Genomic DNA, 20,177 nt, shown 5'->3' on the forward strand with positions numbered 1-20,177 from the left:
GGGACCTTATGGGAAATAACTGTGGGTGTGAGAGAACGATATGGGGAGAGGAATTTATTTCTCCCACCAAGAAAATGGCTGTCCTCACTACAGTGTGACATGGGCCTTGTACTGTACTTCTCTCTGTGTCTGGATGCAGGTGGGGATACCAGTGAAGGGATGAAGGTGTCACAGGTGGGGAAGTACACCAAGAATGCACCTGCGATTTTCACCTGGATCCAAAATTGGGGCCCTGGCTTCACACCCATGGTAGGCTGCAACCCGTGGAAGCTAAACAAATAGCCTTCCGGCTCCACGGTGCATACTGCTGTGCTCAGGCAGGGTGTAGCAGGTCAGTTGACCCTGAGTGGAGTAGGTGGAGAGTGTCCAAGGAGGACAAATTCTTGTGGAAGGGTGCAGGGTCTGAGGAGCTTCTCAGCCAAGCATCTAGATGGCTCCCTGGTCAGGCCACACCCAGTCTGGCACATTATATTAAGTCTACTAGGTTTGCCCTTACAGGGGAAGCACAGGGCAATGTGGAAGAAATACTAAAAAAAGTTGGCTGCAGGTCAGCAGACTCAGATACAAGCCCATATAGAGAGCCAGCAGGTTCAGGTCCAGATGTTACATGAAGTGCAACAGGAACTGGCTGCTAAACATCAAGGCCAGATGCACAGCCAGCAAACTCAGATTCAGATGTTGCTTGAGGGGCAACAAGCCCAGATTCAAATGTTACATGTGGAATTGAAGGGATTTAGGAAAAGTGAGCCAGAGTGAGAGAGTGCATGGCCATGCATTTGGGATGGCATGTGGATGAATGGTCTGACAGGCTGGTTCCCTGATTAACAGGGGAGGCACAGTGAGCATATGTGGATATGCTGTGAGACACTCTCCTATCCTAGCCTTGAATAGGCTATACTTGACAGGATTGGATTCAAGGGGGCCTAGCAAAGCCCAGGATTTCCAAGACTGGTGGCTGGAGGGCTCTGAGCCTCCCAGGATTTAGCTGGCCGGAATAGCCAAGCTGGAAAGGGCATGGTTGCAGACAAATAAAAACTCTGTAGTGAGGGTTGTGGAGATAGTTGGTCTGGACCAGGCTATGCGGGTGTTAGACCTCTCAGTATAGCATTGGACCCTTCAGGCTGACCACCAGACATTTGAGGAGCTGGCAGTGGTGATTGAGCAGAACCTGACTCTGATAAAGCTGAAAAAAGCCAGGTCAGGATGCATGCCAATATCAAAGCCCTGAACACAGGTCCAAGTGATTAAACCAAAGGCTCTATCTCCCATGGTGTTCTTCGAATGTTGCTAGCCTGGTCATGTGCAGCGGGACTGCCCAAAACAGGGAGAGCTGATAGATTTCACTGCATGCTAAGCAGCTTGGCCGATGGTCAGTATCACTGCTGCTGCGGTATCCCAAGCAGAATCCACCCTGTTCCGGGTGCTGGTACATTTGGAAGGCTGGGAAATCTGGGCACTGGTGGATACTGGTAGTGAGCTCACCATTGTTGCTACCAATGTGATTCCTCTAGGTCCTGCCTCCTGTCAGGGTTTTCTGTATCCATGGCGATATTGAGGAGTGTCCACGGGTGCACTTACCCCTGACCATACAGGGCTGACCATTAAAGGTGGTAGCTGCGGTGACCTCCAGACCACCTTTTCCATTATTCCTGGGCTGTTACTTCCCACTGCTGCAGGAGATGGTTGCATGGCATGACTCTGGCAGATAATTAGCCGCCAAGGCAACTCAGGACCCAGAGATTAGAGACTACCAAGGCTTGGCATCCGGGAGAGCTACCGAAGATACTGAACCATCCCAGGAGACCAAGTCTAAGGATACAATGGAAACCTGTTGGTGGAAGGATATCATTACAGGACTTTGGCCGAGACCAACGCAATGATAGTAATCTGGTACAGGCCTTTCAGACTGTTAAAGTGGTAAATTGTAGGGTGATTGCTGCTTTACCATCAGGGGGTGTGCCATATTCTGTGCTAAAGAATTATCTGCTATATAGTGTTACTACTTTACAGGGGAAAATGGTGGAACAGCTTGTGCTGTTGGTATTGCAAGCCGCACATACACATTTGTGGGGAGGCCATTTAGGGGAGGAGAAAACTCACCAATGTATACAGTAACTGTTCTTTTGGCCAGGCATCTATGCCTCAGTCAAGAGGTATTGTCAGGAATGCGTGACTTTTGAGAAAATGAGTATGGATCTGATAACGAAAAATCTGCTTGAGGGCACCAATATATACTAGTGGTAGTTAATTATGCCACCATGTACCAAGATGCTATACCATTGTGTAATATGAAATCAAGATTTATTCCGATTGTTAAAGGTAGACAGGATAACCACTTCAGCCTTCCACAAAACATATGGCCTAGTAGAAAGAATTTACCAGACCCTTAAACAAATGATAAAGAGGGCAATGTCTCAAGAAAAATAAGACTGGGATCTGCTATAACCCTTTTTAATGTTTGTGGTCAGAGAGGTACTTCAAACCACTACTGGGTTTTAGTCCAGTTGAGCTCATCTATGGAAGACAGCCCAGAGGGATTCTGGATCTATTGAAACAGGGGTGTCCCACCCCTGTTTCAATAGATCCAGAATCCCTGGAGCCTTGTCTGGAACCTAACATCATTCAGTTTGTGCCTCAATTGTATGGTCGTCTAATTCCGATGGTGCCACTTCTGAAGGAACATTTGGTAAGGGCTCAGCAGCATCAAAAGCAGAGTTATGACATCACCGCAGTCAACCAGTCCTTTAAACCAGGAAACAAGGTGCTCTTGCCCACTACAGGGAGAAAGCTATATGCTCAAAGGCGTGGCCCTTATGAGATCATAGAGGCAGTGGGACCGGTCAATTACAAGGTTTGACAGAAGAGTAGAAGGAGGGAGGTCCAAATCTACCATGTTATCCTGTGAAAACCTTGGAAGGAAAGTGACAATCTACCCTCTTTTGTAGCTAAAAAGAAACCAGAATGCCAGCTACCCATTGAAGTCACACTTAGACCTATACAGAAACAGGAAGTGGTGAACTTGGTGAAACAGCAGAAAGACATGTTTTCTGCCATTCCGGGAAAGACACAGATCATCCAGCATGATGTGGTGACTCCACCCCAGGTGGTCATTAAACAAACACCATATCACATACACCAGGCAAAATGGGCAGCAGTAAAGCAAGAGGCGAAAGAGATGCTACGCCTAGGGTTTATAGGGGAGTCAACAAGCCAGTGGAATAATACCATTATCTTAGTACCTAAGCCCTCATGTGCTTTAAGATTCTGTAATGACTTCTGTAAATTAAATCAATTAATTCATACCCTATGATGAGTTGATAAAAAAATGTAGCCAAGAGTCAGTACCCTACCACTCTTGATCTTACAAAGGTAATTGGCAGATTCCCTTGACAGAAACTGCTAAGGCAAAAACAGCCATCTACTGTATACCCCCAGATGGCTTATTTTAGTAAAAAGTGCTGCCATTTGGTTAACATGGTGTCCCAGCAACCTTCCAGAGAGCTATGAATCAGTTGCTGCGGTCCCACAGAGTATGTGCAGCTGTATTTTTATATGACATTGTTATCTTCAACTCTGACTGGACATCACACCTACCTAAGGTAGAGGCCATTTTAACGTTTCTACAGGCACACGGATTTACTGCCAACCCTGAGAAATGTGCCATTAGTATGGTGGAAGCCATGTTTTTGGGGTACATTGTGGGCAGAGGACAAGTTCAACCTCAGCCAAGTAGAAGCAGTCCACACCTGATCAAAACCTAAATCTAAGTCACAACTTAGGACATTTCTCAGTCTGGTGGGATATTATCGCAGGTTTATTTGAGATTTTGCCACTAGAGCGGCTCCACTAACCGAATGTCTTAAAAAAACAGACAAGATAACATGGTCTTGACCAGTGGAAACTGCATGGCAGAATTTAAAATGGCCTTTGTGTACCAAACCTATTTTTCAAGCTACTTACTTTTATAAACAATTTGTATTACTGACAGATGCCTCTGTGACAGGATAAGGAGCTGTTCTTTTCCAGGAGGTAGATGGTGGTGAGAAGCCCATCCGCTACCTTAGCCGTAAGTTACTGCCCAGAGAGCGCTATTACTCAACTGTGTAATAGGAGTTATTAGCAATTAAGTCGGCAGTTGAGTCCTTAAGATAATATTTATTGGGACATGAGTTTTTGTTGGTCACAGACCATGCCCAATTAAAGTGGATGCATACAAGAGGTGAATGCTCGTTTGACCCGCTGGTTTTTGACCTTACAGCCATTTATATTTGGCTGTAAGAGGTGCAACCTTGTTGGCGGAAAGATCAGCTCAATGCTGATGCCCTTTCCTGGAGGCTTGCAGATTCTGATCCTCCAAAGCAACCTTATGGTGATGCTAGGGGAGGAGGAGGAAGGCAATGGTAATGACCTCTGGAAAGTGGTTGAGGGCTTTGCACCCAGGCGGATGACACAAGTATGAGGTGGGCAAGGCAGTGAGCTTGCCTGAAAATGTAGTAGCTTCACCAGGGTGGTTGAAGTCAAGGGGGGGGGGTGTAGCAGAGACAGTATCTCTCCATATGAGAGTCATTTGAAGGATACAGACCAAGTTTTGGAGTAGTAGCAGCAACCTAGCTTTTTCAATCATCAGCACCTGTGCGCTCTTGATATAAGTGTTTTCAGGGCAAAGGGAAAACGCTCTTGATGGTGGATTAGCTGCCCAAGTGATAAGCCAGGCTGTGGGCTACAGTAGGGACCACTTGAGCTTCCTGAAGTGCTTGTATTATACCGGGACCTGTATGCTGCAAATGCTTTAACTTTCATTACTGTGATGATTACGTGGTATGCTGTTTACCTGAAAAATAAAGACCAAGACCTTGGGAACACACCAAGAGTGTGGCTCCAATGACCTCAAACTCTGTGGGACAAATCCATCACCATAGTTACACAGGCAACACTATACATTAATAACAATACTGACCCTGCTGCTGATAGTAGCAGAAGTAATCAACAGAGTAACAATGACTACAAACCTCAGTTATATGTATTGAGATAGAGCGCTGTAGCCTTAAATCCTTATGTAAAATGCCATTGCTGAAATTTGTAGCAATTGAAAAAAATGCATTCTCTAAAGGATAATCAACCTAAGACGAAACAAAGTTTAGTTTTAAAGGAATCATTATAGGCCAAGCTGTTCATTAAGACCCTTTGTTGCCAATATTTCCAATTTAAAGAACCACCATGATTCAGTTGCAGCAGAAACATACTGTATGATAGCTTCTGACAACTCCTGGTGGTCTCTCAACCAAATACTAACCAGGCCCAACACTGTATAGCTTCCTAAACCAGAAAACATTAAATGTAAGTTTTGGTTGTATGTGAATTCTTTCTATTTACTTAGAACTTTTCTTCTTCTCACAGTTTGTGAGCTCCCCAGTCTATGCACTTCCTTGTCCGATCTTGCTTCTTTTCACCCGATTCAGATGGATTGGGACAACAAATCTGAAATTGAAATGTTGCCAAATTGGCTGTGTTTGACATCTGATCAGATCCACTGTGCAGTCCTGTGCACATCGGGTCAGAGCCGGAGATCCGATGTGTAGCACATAGGATAAATCACAATCGGACCATCAACGGCACATCACGGGTCACATCATATGTAAGCCCTCCCGGGGAGCTGCCGGAGGGAGTTCAGGGAAAATTGTATGCAACTTTCCATTCAGACAATTTGCAGTAGTGTATGAGGGCCTTAAAATACCATATTTAAAGATTAAGGGGGGGTATTCATTTCGGAATGTCCTGACAGTCGGAATCCTGGGCCATTTTTGTCCGATCTGACAGTAACTCGACGGTAGGAATTTAATGTTCCGACAGTCGAGTGTTGGAAAGTCCACGGATCAACGAAAACAGATGGAGATTGTCGAAAACGGCTGAGAATTTGACAGTCTGTGACATTTTTGGACAAAACAAATCCAACTTTAAAACAAAAGTCAGATCTGGCTGCCTTCAATGTTGTCAGTATCATCAGCATTGAACAGGCGAGTGATTGAATACACCCCTAAAAGGCACAGATTGAATACCCCCCTAATAGGCACAGATTGAATACCCCCCTAATAGGCACAGATTTAATATCCCCCTAATAGAGACACATTGTAAAGTACAAGTTAAAAAAGTTTACAATATAAAACTCTGAAGCATAAAAAGAACCAGATGAAAACAGAATCTTTTTAATGACCGTTGAGTAAATCAGTTTCCCAGAGCAGTTTGCTTGAGCGCTGTGATGACATGCTATTTCAGTTGTCCTTAGAGGTCATTCATTAGCATACTATATAATGAGCGTACACAACCCTAGATGTGTATATAATCTGTTTCTGATAGATAAGAAGGCTGGGACAGGACATGTTCTACGGCATGCCAGCTATTGCACAGTATTTTACACCACAGAAGAGCATTAGACACTTATTTCAGATGCATTTGAAAATATAAGGAATATTACTGAAGTTTTGCACTTGCAATAACTCAGTATCAGCACAGTACCGTGTACAGTACAGCAGGTAAAAAATTAATTTGCGCAGAGAAATTGTAACAATTTGTGTATACTTTATTTTAGCAAAGTGTCAGTTACACTGTTTGCATGTACAGGTAAGTGAATTTTTTTAATAATTTGGCCAGTTCAGCAAGTCAAGTGTTTATCTTAGAACTAAAAAAAATAATCATAAGGTTATTGTAGAAATATGCTTGCCTAAAGTACTCTCTTCCAGCACCTGATGTTGTATGGCATCTGCGATGGCACATTGCTTGCTGGAAGAGGGCTGGTGATGTCCATCTCAGTAGCGCAGCGCTGTGAAGGAGTGCCAACAGCAGCAGGCGGGGTCAACAGCAGCGGCAGGATTTGAAAAAAAAAAATCACTTTAAAATACTGAGTTCTCTCTTAGCCAATCAGAGGACCGTCCAGTGTTTTAAAGAGTTTTTTTTTCAAAATCATTCAGGTAAAATCACTATCGATCCAACTTATCCTGATGAACAGCCCCAAAGGTCCAAGTAAGGACTGAAATGTCAGTGGGATGGTCTGTGCTTGTACATGTACCAATGTTAGTGTTTCTTCACAAGACTGGAGAGCACAGCACATTGTAATAATGACAGAACAGTTTGAAATATATATCTCAGTTGTAGCTTGAATTTTGTTAATATGCTGTCATTGATGTTTGTGTCCTAATTTAACCCCTTGAGTGCCAAGTGAAATTGTCCAAATAGGTGTGAAAATTGCCAAATAAACATTGTTATTCATTATAATGATTTTTAATGTTACCTTATATAGCAACTATTATTTTTTTTTTACAACACATTTCACATTTTTTATTTGCATTTATATAACAAATGTGAACAGCGCTGGGATTTTTAGCAGATATTCTGAACATCTCACAGAGAGATGCTGGCGCTTAAAGGGTTAATATAAAAGCTAACACAGTTGCAATAGCAATTATTAATAAATTAAACTGTATTTACAGAAAAACCTGTCTGGGCTGATAGGAAATTATCCATCCAACTATATAACGGCTGCACAGGTTTGTTTTTGCTTTGGGCAGCGGAGTGGGAGGAGCTAATATTATTACTCAGGCAAAGTGGACCAAGGGCCTGATTCAGGTTTAATCGGTCCCCTGCAAATTCACTGCGGGTACCGATGTTTCGGGTCTGCACATGCGCATCAGCAAATATGTGCAGACCCGATGTGCAAATGCCTTCTGCGACTGTCACAGTCATTGAGGTGTTTGCACACAGCGGGGCAGGAAGTGTGTGTGTGTGTGGGGGGGGCTGTCACATGGGCACACCTAGCGTTTCCTGGGTGTGCCCACAAAAATGGTTGGTGCACCATGAAAAAAGCTGGGTGTCCCCATGTGAACGCATGCGTGGGAAGCCTGCATGGGGCAGGTGGCTGACATCACATGATTCTCGTTCTTTCCGATGTTCTCGTTCTTTCCGAAGCAAATAATAGTCAGTCTAGAATGACTTTTATTTGCGAACAGGGAAAAAAATAACTTGATGGTCACATGTGAATGGACGTGTAAGCTACCTATCCATTTGCCTGCTGCGCGGACGTTTACCCGCTCGCTAAGCAGCGAATGTACACGTGATTCAGGCCCCAAATGTAATAAGCGTCAACAAATGGTAAAGTAGAGAGAGATGAAGAGTGATAAAGCACCAGCTAAACAGCTCCTTACTGCTATGCTACAGGCTGTTTGAGAAATGATATTTGGTACTTGTTTCCTATCTGGGCGCCCATCGCGGGCATCGCGTGTACATCGCATGCCATTATAATGACATGCGATGCGACCGACGCGAATACCGCGATTTTACATAGGGACCAATGTTAAATGTCCCAATTGACCCGCGATGACCACGATTTACCATAGGAAACAATGTTAAATGGATCAATTTCCCCAAATTATCATAGGGAACAATGGGAAATGGGGCAAAAACACCCCTGAACATAAAAATGTCCCCCCAAAAGTAGTTGACGCCACCCCGCCATCAACGTGAACCCGAAGCGTGGAGAGCGCAACGAGGCCGCGAGGGGCGGCGGTACGCGTCCTCCGACCTTTTCATGCCCTACTATCCACTAGGGCGTGGAGTGAGAATAGAATAGTGTGGCGAGCGTAGCGAGCCACCGAGCCCGAAGCGTGGCGAGCGCAGCGCGCCCCGGAGGGGACGCGGATACCTTCACAGTTAAACGCGTCCCCTCGCGGGCTTCCCAGGTGTCCATGGCGACGCGGACACCTGGGAAGCCCGCGAAGGGACGCGTTTACCTGTGAAGGTATCCGCGTCCCCTCGCCACGCTTCGGGCTCGGTGGCTCGCTACGCTCGCCACACTATTCTATTCTCACTCCACGCCCTAGTGGATAGTAGGGCATGAAAAGGTCGGAGGACGCGTACCGCCGCCCCTCGCGGCCTCGCTGCGCTCGCCACGCTTCGGGTTCACGTTGATGGCGGGGTGGCGTCAACTACTTTTGGGGGGACATTTCAATGTTCAGGGGTGTTTTTGGCCCATTTACTATTGTTCCTATGCTGATTTGGGTAAATTGATCCATTTAACATTGTTTCCTATGGTAAATCGTGGTCATCGCGGGTAAATTGAGGCATTTAACATTGTTCTCTATGGGAAAATCGCGGGCATCGCGTCTGGCCCATCGCACCCGATTTTTTATCGGCCGCGATGGAAGCGATGGCCCCGATTTTACCCCCGATGCCCGCTATTAAAATCGTGGGCGCCCAGATAGGAAACAAGTACCTGATATTTTATCATCGTCTGCTTTTCCATGGGTGCACTGTCGTGCTCATATGCACAAGGGTCTCCTCAAGCCTGCCAGGTTTCATTACCAACCCAGACCCCCACCAGAGGTCTTAGTCAGGCCGACTCAGACCCCTGGTGTGACATTCTCCCTCTTTTGATAATTATTATTATTATTATTATTATTATTATGATGATGATAATTATTATTATTATTATTATTATTATTAATATTATTATTATTATTATATTGGTACTTTTATTGTCTTGCAGAATCCCATGGAGAACATTACTTATATAAAAGAATTCCATATTGTGCCATTTTCCATGAAAGCCGGTGATGGACCCCTTATTTTCTGTGTTTTTTTCCTAGTATTTCTGTTTGTAGTCCTGGTGAATACGACTATAATCACAGTTATATGTTTGGATTCCCGTTTACACACCCCCATGTATCTGTTTCTCTGTAACTTGTCCTTTGTAGACATGTGCTACACAACAGTAACTGTCCCCAAACTGCTGGAAATATTACTATCCGGGAATAACACAATGTCCTTCCCACAATGCTTCACTCAGGTGTACTTCTTCCTCCTAACTGCCAGCTCCGAGGATTTACTACTATTTGTGATGGGGTATGACCGGTACATCGCCATCTGTCATCCCTTACACTACCACCAGATACTGAGGAAGAAGGTCTGTATCCTGCTGGTGGCTATGATCTGGCTATGCGCATGTCTAAACTCAATGATGTGTTCAGTTTCAATTCTTAAAATGTCCTTCTGTCGATCAGACACCATCTATCAGTTCTTCTGTGATGCTAAAGCTCTGATTAATATCGCCTGTTCTGGCACAAGCATGTTCTATGTCACCATATATGTAAACATACTTTTATTTGGTGTTTGCCCAGTTTTCATCAATATAATGTCATACAAAAAAATTGTCAGTGTTATATTGCATATTAAATCAAAGGAAGGAAGAAATAAAGCTTTCTCCACCTGCTCATCCCACCTCATCGTCATGACCATGTACTATGTTAATGCTGTATCTGTCTATATGATACCACCATCAGACCAATCCAATTTCCTCGAACAGATTTTGACTGTGATCTATTCAACAGTGATCCCTGTGGTCAATCCTCTCATATATAGTCTCCGTAATCATGAAATCAGGAGAGCTCCTCAGAGATTAGTGGCACTGTTGGTTAAGTCTTATTAGCCCATACTTAGCCCCTTTCTTGTATCCATGTACATAGGTCAAACCCTTTTCTGGTAACTGTCCTAGTTGATGGCTGGTTCCATCATCATGCAAAACAGAAGTTCCCACTGGGCAGGAAATAATGTCATCTGAGATGCAAACATACTGGGATTCTTTGTGTTCCTGGTGTTGTCTTGCCTGGTCATATTCCTGATTTCAGCGGCATCGAGTACTGCCCAGCCTGTACAACCCTCCTCAGTTTGTGCCTGTAGTACAACAGGGCAAATTAGGAGTTGATAGCAGTGTGTAAATGGCAGCCACCTTACCACTGTCAAATTTGTTTGCTGTTTATGTTAAATAACCAGCAAAGAAGGTGGGTATCGGCTGGGTCTGTTTTATAAGTCTGGCATGTTTTTTTTTTTGTTGTATAATATTTTGTTGTATAATATGTATTGATGGTAAACAGCATCCATCAAAAAAAGATAATGTAAAGACCAAATACAGAAACAACAGATCTCGACGCATCGAGACCGCTTATACTGTAATATGTACAGCATAATTACTATAAAACCATAAGTGAAGTACATTTAACTAGAATTGTTGAGAGGGGTATATTTCTCAAAACTTCCAGATTATATTTAGGGTTTTTCAAAATAGAATAGGGGAAAAAAGGTAAAGGAAGAATAAAGAGAGAAGAAAAAGAGAGAAGAGGTAATTGATCAACTATGGGAATTCAATAGAGAGAATAAGAGATAACAAAGCATAATAGTATTACATAGCTGTGAACAACGTGGACATATAGTCTTTATATGCTGGTGAAGCTTAATATTTAAGCCAGGGATACCAAGTGGCTACAAATTCAAACAATTTCCCTATTGATGAAAGGAGTAGATTTTCCATGGACATAAAATAATCTAATTTAGAAAACCAGGCGTGACGTGAAGATCTCCTCAAAACAGGAATCACAGTACGTGCCGCATTGCTTAGATGCAGCAACAGTGAATTCTGAAATTGGGAGAAGGGAGTAGAGGAGTAGCAGAGAGAAAGAGAACCAATGTATGATGGGCACTGGTTTCTTGTTTGCTTCAGTAGTAGCTCATAAAAAATAGAATAGAAACATAGACATACATAGATTAGGAATGTATGTATATGCGATCAAAGACAAAAAGTGGGGGGTTAGCCCAAATGAGCAGGATTTTCTCAAATAAATATCGTACCCGCACTCACATGGAGTAATGGGTGTATAAACACATCAATGTATCTTTAGGTGTCAATGCATCTTTATAGGTATCGAAATAAGAAAAAGGTGGATTCGTACCGTACTCACATGTACGATCACTTTTCCAATCGTATAAAGGTATCTTTTTGGATCCCACAGGTTTTGCTAGATGGTGATAGCGGAATTCCTCCAACCATTCCCAAAGTATCCAAAAAAAGAAAGAGAACGTTCTCTCTTATTTCAAAGTTTTTATTGCAGATAGAACAGAAAAGGTGTGCAGGGTGCAACCTGTACCCAAGATGTTAGATGGACAAAAAAGGAATCGTACCTGAGTTGGCAGAGTATGGCCATTCACTGCCAGTCAGGTGCTTCCAGGGTTAACAGGTGAAATTATTGCACAGCTCCTCTCCACCGACGCGTTTCGACAGGTAAACTGTCTTTCTCAAGGTGCCTTGTGTACGGCTGCAGGATTCTGGCTTTGCGCCTTGGGACGATTTCATTCTTTCCTTGTATAAAATGGAGTAGAGGAGTAGTTTAATAACCAGAAAGCTGTGTCTTTTGGGATTGAGATATGAAGGATATCATGGGATATTTCAATTATCTCTGTTCAGAAAGTCTTAAGAAGAGGGCAGTCCCACCAAATTTGGTGAAAGGATTAATTTGCTGTGGAGCACCGCCAGCATTGCAATAAGACAGAGTAATACATAGCAAAATGGGTTAGAACTTTATATTGGGTTTAGGAAATGTCTCACTTTTAGAGATCCAGAAATCTAATTGTGGGATGTTCCATCTCTCCCGTAAGTCAGAGAATTGTCTGATTGAGAAGGGAGCCACCAGCTGACAAACCCTGAAGAGTCTGGCAACTGCCCACTTAGAGAAATGGGACAGTGTCAACCCATGAGGGAAGTCAGAATTTGCCAGAAACGATGTGAGTAGGCCTAATTTGGAGGTTAGACAACCTTCTGTAGGACTTTCCATACAGATAGCGTGGCAGATATTGTCGGATGAGGAGTCAGGGGCCTCAGAAGGCTAGGGATACAGGGGAAAAAATCAGGTAATTGCTGCAAATCTAATCCCTCCAGAGCCACCCATTTATTGACCTCATGGTATCTAGTCCAATCCAAAATCCTATTTAAAAGGATTGCGTGGTAATTAGTATTAATGTTTAGAAGTTGTAGACCTCCATTGTGAAAAGAGTTGCAAAGTATGGTGCGTCTAAAGGCCCCCGTACATTAGGCCGACTCCCGGGGGGATGGGGGGGGGGGGGGGGTCACACACAAATTGGCACTTGATGTGCAAAGTTTTGCATGTGAAGAATCGCATGCGATTCATAACATGCAGTCCCCGGGGAGCTGCTGTCAGAGGGAGCCGGGAGCTGAGCAGAGCGGGGCGGCGGGGGGGCTGCAAGCGCAGAGCCAGGCAGGGGACACAGAGGCAGTGAGTTTACTCACGGGGCGGCAAGAGGACCAGATTGCCAGGTAGCGTAGGGGAAGCCGGGCAGCAGCGGGCGCACATAGTAAAAAACACACACAGAAATGAATGGACAGCTTGTGATTGGCTGAGAGCTCTCTGACTGAGAGACTTCTCAGATAATCACTGACTCTCCATTCATTTCTATGTGCGCCCGCTGCTGTCCGGCTTCCCCAACGCTACAGGGTCTCTGGTACCCATCACTGCGTTCACCCCCCCCCCGGACTACCGGCTCCCTGTTTGCGGTGATCACCGCCCAGGTCAGTGCGCCTCCCCTGCCTGGCTCCTTGCATCAGCCCGCCCCGCTCAGCTCCCCATATGCTGCGTCCCTCTCCCACCTCCAGGTTGCACATAAGATTAACCAAATCTTATGTGCAGCCCATCCGACCTCCCGACCCCGACCCGATGCGCACGGGATTGCGCATCGGGTCGGATGGCATGTCTGCACATACGATTTGGACAGATTTCACTGCCCGATCATCCGAATCGGGTGAAATCGGGCCCAAATCGCACAGTGTCTGGGTGATTTGTTGAGTAAAAAAATTGTTGGATTATGGATTGAACTGAATGAAGCCGTGAGTCAGGAATATGAATCAGCAAGGTCTGGAGAGTATAAAGCAATTTAGGAAGTGTGTTCATCTTGACAACTCCAACTCTACCAAACCATGAGAGTTATTTAAGGTAGCAATTATTGTTTAAGGAAACCAAGTGGAATAGGTCTCTAGGGAGTTTAACATCTAAATAACTAATGTGTGAAGATTGCCAGGAAAAGGGGAAAGCATGATGTAGACCAAATATTATGGAGGAAGGGGTACAAATGTTAAGTGCACTTGATTTTGAGAGGTTGATTTTTAAATGCCGAAGGTTTCCATTTCCTGCATAAAGTGTATGAGTGAGGTGGTGTGGTGTCAGATAATTGCAAGCAAATAATCTGCGAACATAGCCAATTTATATTCCTCATCTCCAACCATAAGGCCGAGGATATGGGGATTGGCCCTGATAGCCCTGGCTAGAGCCTCTTTACAAATTTGATAAAGAACCATTACCACGGACACTATCTAGAAACATAGAAACATAGGGGATTCGTACAGTGCCAGTATTTGGTGAAGTGCTGCTGGTACCAATCCAATGTGCTCCACTACAGACCTAATTAATGTCCAGCTGACCCTATCAAATGCCTTCTTGGAATCTATAGAAAGCAAAATGGAAGGTATCTTCCCTTGGAGGCCAGGTGGATAGGGCTCAAAACCTTAGTGGTGTTGTCTTTGGCTTCACAACCAGGGATGAAGCCCACCTGGTCATTGTGTATCAGAGAAGGGAGGATCATATTCAATCTGTTTGCCATAAGTTTTGTAAACAGTTTGAGATTGATATTTAGGAGAGATGTGAGTCTGTAACTGGAGCACACTGAGGGGTCCGTACCTTGCTTGGGTATCACCAAAATGTGAGCCTCCAGAGATTGGTTAGAGAAGAGTGTAACAGTGGAGATAGAAAATTTGACGGCTGATAAGAACCACTTGGCCCATCTAGTCTGCCCCCTTTTTTTAAACATGTTACTTCAAACTATATTTGATCCTTATTTTTTGTAAGGATATCAATATGCCTATCCCAAGCATGCTTAAATTGCTCAACTGTATTTTACCTCTACTTATCTTCTACCCTTTCTGTGAAGTAATTCTTCCTCAGATTTCCCCTGAATCTTCCTCCCTCTAGTTTCAGTGCATGTCCTCGTGTTCTGTTGCTCCTCTTCCTGTGAAGAATGTCTTCCTACTGTACCTTGTTAAAACCATTTATATATTTAAAAGTTTCTATCATGTCCCTCCTTTCCCTTCTCTGATCTAAACTATACATATTAAGATATTTTAGTCTTTCCTGGTAAGTTTTGTGATGTAGGTCATGCACCATTTTAGTTGCCCTTCTTTGTACAGTCTCTAATGTATTTATATCCTTCTGGAGATATGGCCTCCAGCACTGAACACAATAATCTAGATGAGGTCGTACCAATGACCTATACAGTGGCATTATTACTTCTTTCTTTCTACTGCTGATATCTCTCCCTATGCAACCAAGCATCTGACTTGCCTTCTTCATTGCTTTATTACATTGCCTACCTGCCTTTAAGTCCCCTGAAATAGTTACACCTAGATCCCTCTCCTCCTCAGTAGTTTCCATTATAGTGCCATTTACAGTATACTATATTTAGTCTTCGGGTTTTTGAGACACAAGTGCATGATTTAGCATTTTTTGCCTGATAGCCGCATCTCAAAACAAAGGTGGGCCACAAACATTTGGCCAAGATAGCCTACAACTGTGGCCATTGTGAAATACTCTTGGTGCAATCTGTGAGAAATTGGATGTATACTGAATGACCCAGTAGACAATAGCACGAGTGGAATAATATCAATCCAATATCTGACAATAAATTGATGTAGAAATAAACTCATGTAAAAAGACTTGTACTCCTCACTGGTTTCTCTTTCTTCTTCCTCTTTTTCTATTTCTTTTCTTTTGGTATCTGATCATCTAATCAGTGTCAGCGGCAAGCCCATTAGTATAGGACTCTCTCATCATTGATTCGATGCGTCAAGCAGATCTCTGAAAGCAGAGGTCCAACTTTTGGGCAAACTGACATTCTGCTACTATGACCCACTTTTTCTAACACTCTCTCATCCATCCAGCCTACAGTGTCTCACTGCAATACTGAAAAGCATCAGGGTGACCCACTAATCTGGATTGGAAAGCAGAAGTGACTTATATTTTAGTTCCCATATACAACCAACCTGGTACTCTCATTCGACACTACTGCCGGACGTTACCTATATACCCCAATTCGGGCTAGAATCCAGCAGGGCCAATACTGGGCCAGTTTGTCAACCAGGGAGGAGACCCCTGGGGAATAACTGGTATGGTAGCATAGGCAGGGTGATCGAACAGCAGATACACAGGAGCCACCGGTTGTAGGAGCACTTCTCACGTGGGACTTTCCTGACCATTAATATCTACCAGAGTGGTTCACGACTATCCCCTATAGAACACTAACAACCTGATATTGAAACCAGATTACATATAAACAATTGTGTGGGATTACCTGGGCAAGCTGGCAAAGCTGACCAATGTAAACTAATGATATTTGCTGAGGCAATAGTAATAGGACACATGAGTGAACCAATAGAAGTGTAAAAAGTTACAAATAAGGTTATCACAATTTAAGATAATAATATCATGTGTATCTATGTAAGTATGTCCTTGTCTTTTTTTGTGTTATGTGTTGTTTGATTGACAGTCTAATGATAATGTACTAAATGACTGATCAAAAATTAAGGAACGCTCCATATATTTTACACTAAGAAGTCTATTAAAAGTTATGTTTTAACTAAATAATCATACCATATAACTTATAAAATAAAGAGTGCGCCCAAAAAGACACATTTGTCTTACCGTTTGCCTCTTGCAAACAAACCCCCTCTTTTTCAGTTACAAATACTGAATGTGTTAGGCGCACCACCAATCCGAGACTACAAAAATGTACAAAAGTAGTCCAACATATTGGTCCAAATAGATGTTTTTCTAGAATGTTCGGTACTCTTTACCTAGCACGGCGCCCATCGCGGCCATCGCGGGCATTGAATGCACTAAAAAATCGGGTGCGACGTGACCGACGCGATGCCCGCGATTTCCCATAGGGAACAATGTTAAATGTCTCAATTGACCCGATTTTTCTGTTCAATGCCTCAATTGACCCGATTTTTCCATAGGAAACAATGTTAAATGGCCCACAGAGGCCAAATAGGCACCCTAAAGTGTGAAATGGCCCCCCAAATTGTTAACGCCACCCCACGATCAACGTGAACCCGAAGTGTGGCGAGCGCAGCGGTACGCGTCCTACGACCTTTTCATACCCCCACTATCCACGTCGGCGTGGAGTTGAGAATAGAATAGTGTGGCGAGCGCAGCGAGCCACCGAGCCCGAAGCGTGGCGAGCGCAGCGGATACCTGTGAAGCCCGCGAAGGGACGCGTTTACCTGTGAAGGTATCCGCATCCCCTCGCGGGGCTCGCTGCGCTCGCCACGCTTCGGGCTATTCTTTTCTCAACTCCACGCCGACGTGGATAGTGGGGGTATGAAAAGGTCGTAGGACGCGTACCGCCGCCCCTCGCGGGCTCCCTGCGCTCGCCACGCTTCGGGTTTGCGTTGATCGTGGGGTGGCGTTAACAATTGTGGGGGCCATTTCACACTTTAGGGTGCCTATTTGGCCTCTGTGGGCCATTTAACATTGATTCCTATGGAAATATCGGGTCAATTGAGGCATTGAACAGTAAAATCGGGTCAATTGAGAAATTTAACATTGATCCCTATGGGAAATCGCGGGCATCGCGTCGGTCGCGTCGCACCCGATTTTTAGTGCATTCAATGGCCGCGATGCCCGCGATTTTTTTACCTGCGATGCCCACGATCAAAATCGTGGGCGCCACGCTAGGTAAAGAGTACCGAATGTTCTAATCGACAAATAAAGTCTGTGCGGATCCAAACCCCCTTTCTTTGTACAACTGGTTTTGTGTATATATGAATGAGTGTCAGTAGGCTGAGAAAGGTTTTAGTATACCACTCATTGTTTCCTTTTGTAATGGTTATATCCAGAAAATCAACTGACACCTGGCTTATATTGAATGATAGCTCTATATTGCATCCATTTGTGTTAAGGTGGGTGCAGAATTTGTTAAACTCTTTTTCAACCCCCTTCCAAAAAAAATTAAATATCATCAATGTAATGGGCCCAGGACACCATATTTGCTCCGAGCTGGGCATAACTCCATAGGTGGTCCTGCTCCCACTTGCCCATAAAGATTATTGCGTATCTCGGAGCAAATCTGGTGCCCATCGCCATGCTCACCTTTTGGATATAAAAGCCAGACTCAAAAGAAAAATAATTATGGGGGTGTGGCTTGGTTGGGAAGCCGAGCAGACATTTTGGAGAGCTGCTCCCACCTAAACTGATCCAAAACAGGGGATTCTACCTCCCTGGTGGACTCTACAAATTGGGGCTGCAGTCTCACAGCTCCAGTGTAGCCCCTTGCACCTGGCAATATCAGCATCAGAGCCGGGTGTCCATTGGTTTGGATGCTGCGGGTTAAGGCCTGCAGGTGACATCAAGCCGGGACTTAAAGTAGATACTGTGGCCGCCTGCTGGACCCTCGGATCCTCTTGACTTACCTGGCGGCGTGCTCCTGCTTGAGGGACGACCTGAGGCTGGCGAGCACAGCGAGCCCCGCGAGGGGACGCAAATTACTTCACATGTATTCTGCGTCCCCTCGGGGGGCTCACTGCGCTTGCCATGCTTTGGGCTCGGTGGCTCGCTGCGCTCGCCACACTATCTAAAATCAACTCCACGCCGACGTGGATAGTGGGGGTATGAAAAGGTCGGAGGATGCATACCACTGTGCTCGCCACGCTTCTGGTTGGCGTTGATAGTGGGGTGGCGTTAACAATGGCGTGGCATTTAACATACTGTAGGAATCATCCATCAGGGTGGGTGTACAATTAAAAATCGGGTCTGGGGGTGCATTTAACATAGGAATCAGCCATCAGGGTGGCTGTACAATGGCAAATCGGCTATGATCACGTCACATCGCATGCCATTATAATGCAATATAAAAATTGTATAGTCGGCTCTTAAAACCCTGAAATCGGGTCCCATCGGGTACCATCGTATACCTTAATTAGGGGTATACGATGCGACCCGATGGGCGCCGTGATAATACACAAGTACCTCAATTGATTCATACCCTATGATGAGTTGGTAAAAAAATTTAGCCAAGAGTCTCAGTACCCTACCACTCTTGATCTTACAAAATGTAATTGGCAGATTCCCTTGACAGAAACTGCTAAGGCAAAAACAGCCATCTATACCCCCAGATGGCTCATTTTAGTACAAAGTGCTGCCATTTGGTAACATGGTGTCCCAGCAACCTTCCATAGAGCTATGAATCAGTTGCTGCGGCCCCACAGAGAATGTGCAGCTGCATACAGTATTTAGACAACATTGTTATCTTCAGCTCTGACTGGACATCACACCTACCTAAGGTAGAGGCCATTTTAACGTTTCTACAGGCATTTACTGCCAACCCTGAGAAATGTGCCATTAGTATGGTGGAAGCCATGTTTTTTGGGTACATTGTGGGCAGAGGACAAGTTCAACCTCAGCCAAGTAGAAGCAGTCCACACCTGATCAAAACCTAAATCTAAGTCACAACTTAGGACATTTCTCAGTCTGGTGGGATATTATCGCAGGTTTATTTGAGATTTTGCCACTATAGTGGCTCCACTAACCGAATGTCTTAAAAAACAGACAAGATAACATGGTCTTGACCAGTGGAATCTGCATGGCAGAATTTAAAATGTGCTTGGTGTACCGAGCCTATTTTGCAAGCTACTTACTTTAATAAACAATTTGTATTACTGACAGATGCCTCTGTGACAGGATAAGGAGCTGTTCTTTTCCAGGAGGTAGATGGTGAGGAGAAGTCCATCCGCTACCTTAGCCGTAAGTTACTGCCCAGAGAGCGCTAGTACTCAACTGTGGAATAGGAGTTGTTAGCAATTAAGTCGGCAGTTGAGTCCTTAAGATAATATTTATTAGGACATGAGTTTTTGTTGGTCACAGACCATGCCCAATTAAAGTGGATGCATACAAACAAAGAGGTAAATGCTCGTATGACCCACTGGTTTTTGACCTTACAGCCATTTATGTTTGGCTGAAAGCTGTGCAACCTTGTTGGCAGAAAGATCAGCTCAATGCTGATGCCCTTTCCTGGAGGCTTGTAGATTCTGATCCTCCAAAGCAACCTTGTGGTGATGCTAGAGGAGGAGGAGGAAGGTGATATTAATGACCTCGGGGAAAGTGGTTGAGGGCTTTGCACCCAGGCGGATGACACAAGTATGAGGTGGGCAAGGCAGTGAGCTTGCCTGAAAATGTAGTAGCTTCACCAGGGTGGTTGAAGCCAAGGGGGGGGGGGGGGGGGAGTGTAGCAGAGACAGT

General features: G+C 44.5%; 1 protein-coding gene across 1 annotated transcript; it reads left to right on the forward strand.

Annotated features, from left to right (window-relative positions):
• Nucleotides 1-600: 600 nt before the first annotated feature.
• LOC146021150 (olfactory receptor 1-like) lies at nucleotides 601-10,474 on the forward strand. The gene is made up of 4 exons (XM_083154949.1): nucleotides 601-742; nucleotides 2,469-2,851; nucleotides 4,259-4,453; nucleotides 9,536-10,474. The coding sequence occupies exons 1-4, from the start codon at nucleotides 601-603 to the stop codon at nucleotides 10,472-10,474; spliced, it is 1,659 nt and encodes a 552-aa protein (XP_083011075.1).
• The last annotated feature ends 9,703 nt before the right edge of the window (nucleotides 10,475-20,177 follow it).

This window comes from Crinia signifera, chromosome 7, assembly GCF_055691185.1.
Source record: "Crinia signifera chromosome 7, ASM5569118v1, whole genome shotgun sequence".
Taxonomy (NCBI): Eukaryota; Metazoa; Chordata; class Amphibia; order Anura; family Myobatrachidae; genus Crinia; species Crinia signifera.

Bases quoted from the DNA above. Each gene is read 5' to 3' on its own strand.
- LOC146021150 (XM_083154949.1), top strand. From the start codon at position 601: ATGTTACATGAAGTGCAACAGGAACTGGCTGCTAAACATCAAGGCCAG. The intron at 743-2,468 runs GTGAGCCAGAGT...GTTTGTGGTCAG, and splicing joins ATTGAAGGGATTTAGGAAAA to AGAGGTACTTCAAACCACTA. The intron at 2,852-4,258 runs GTTTGACAGAAG...TTGACCTTACAG, and splicing joins TGGGACCGGTCAATTACAAG to CCATTTATATTTGGCTGTAA.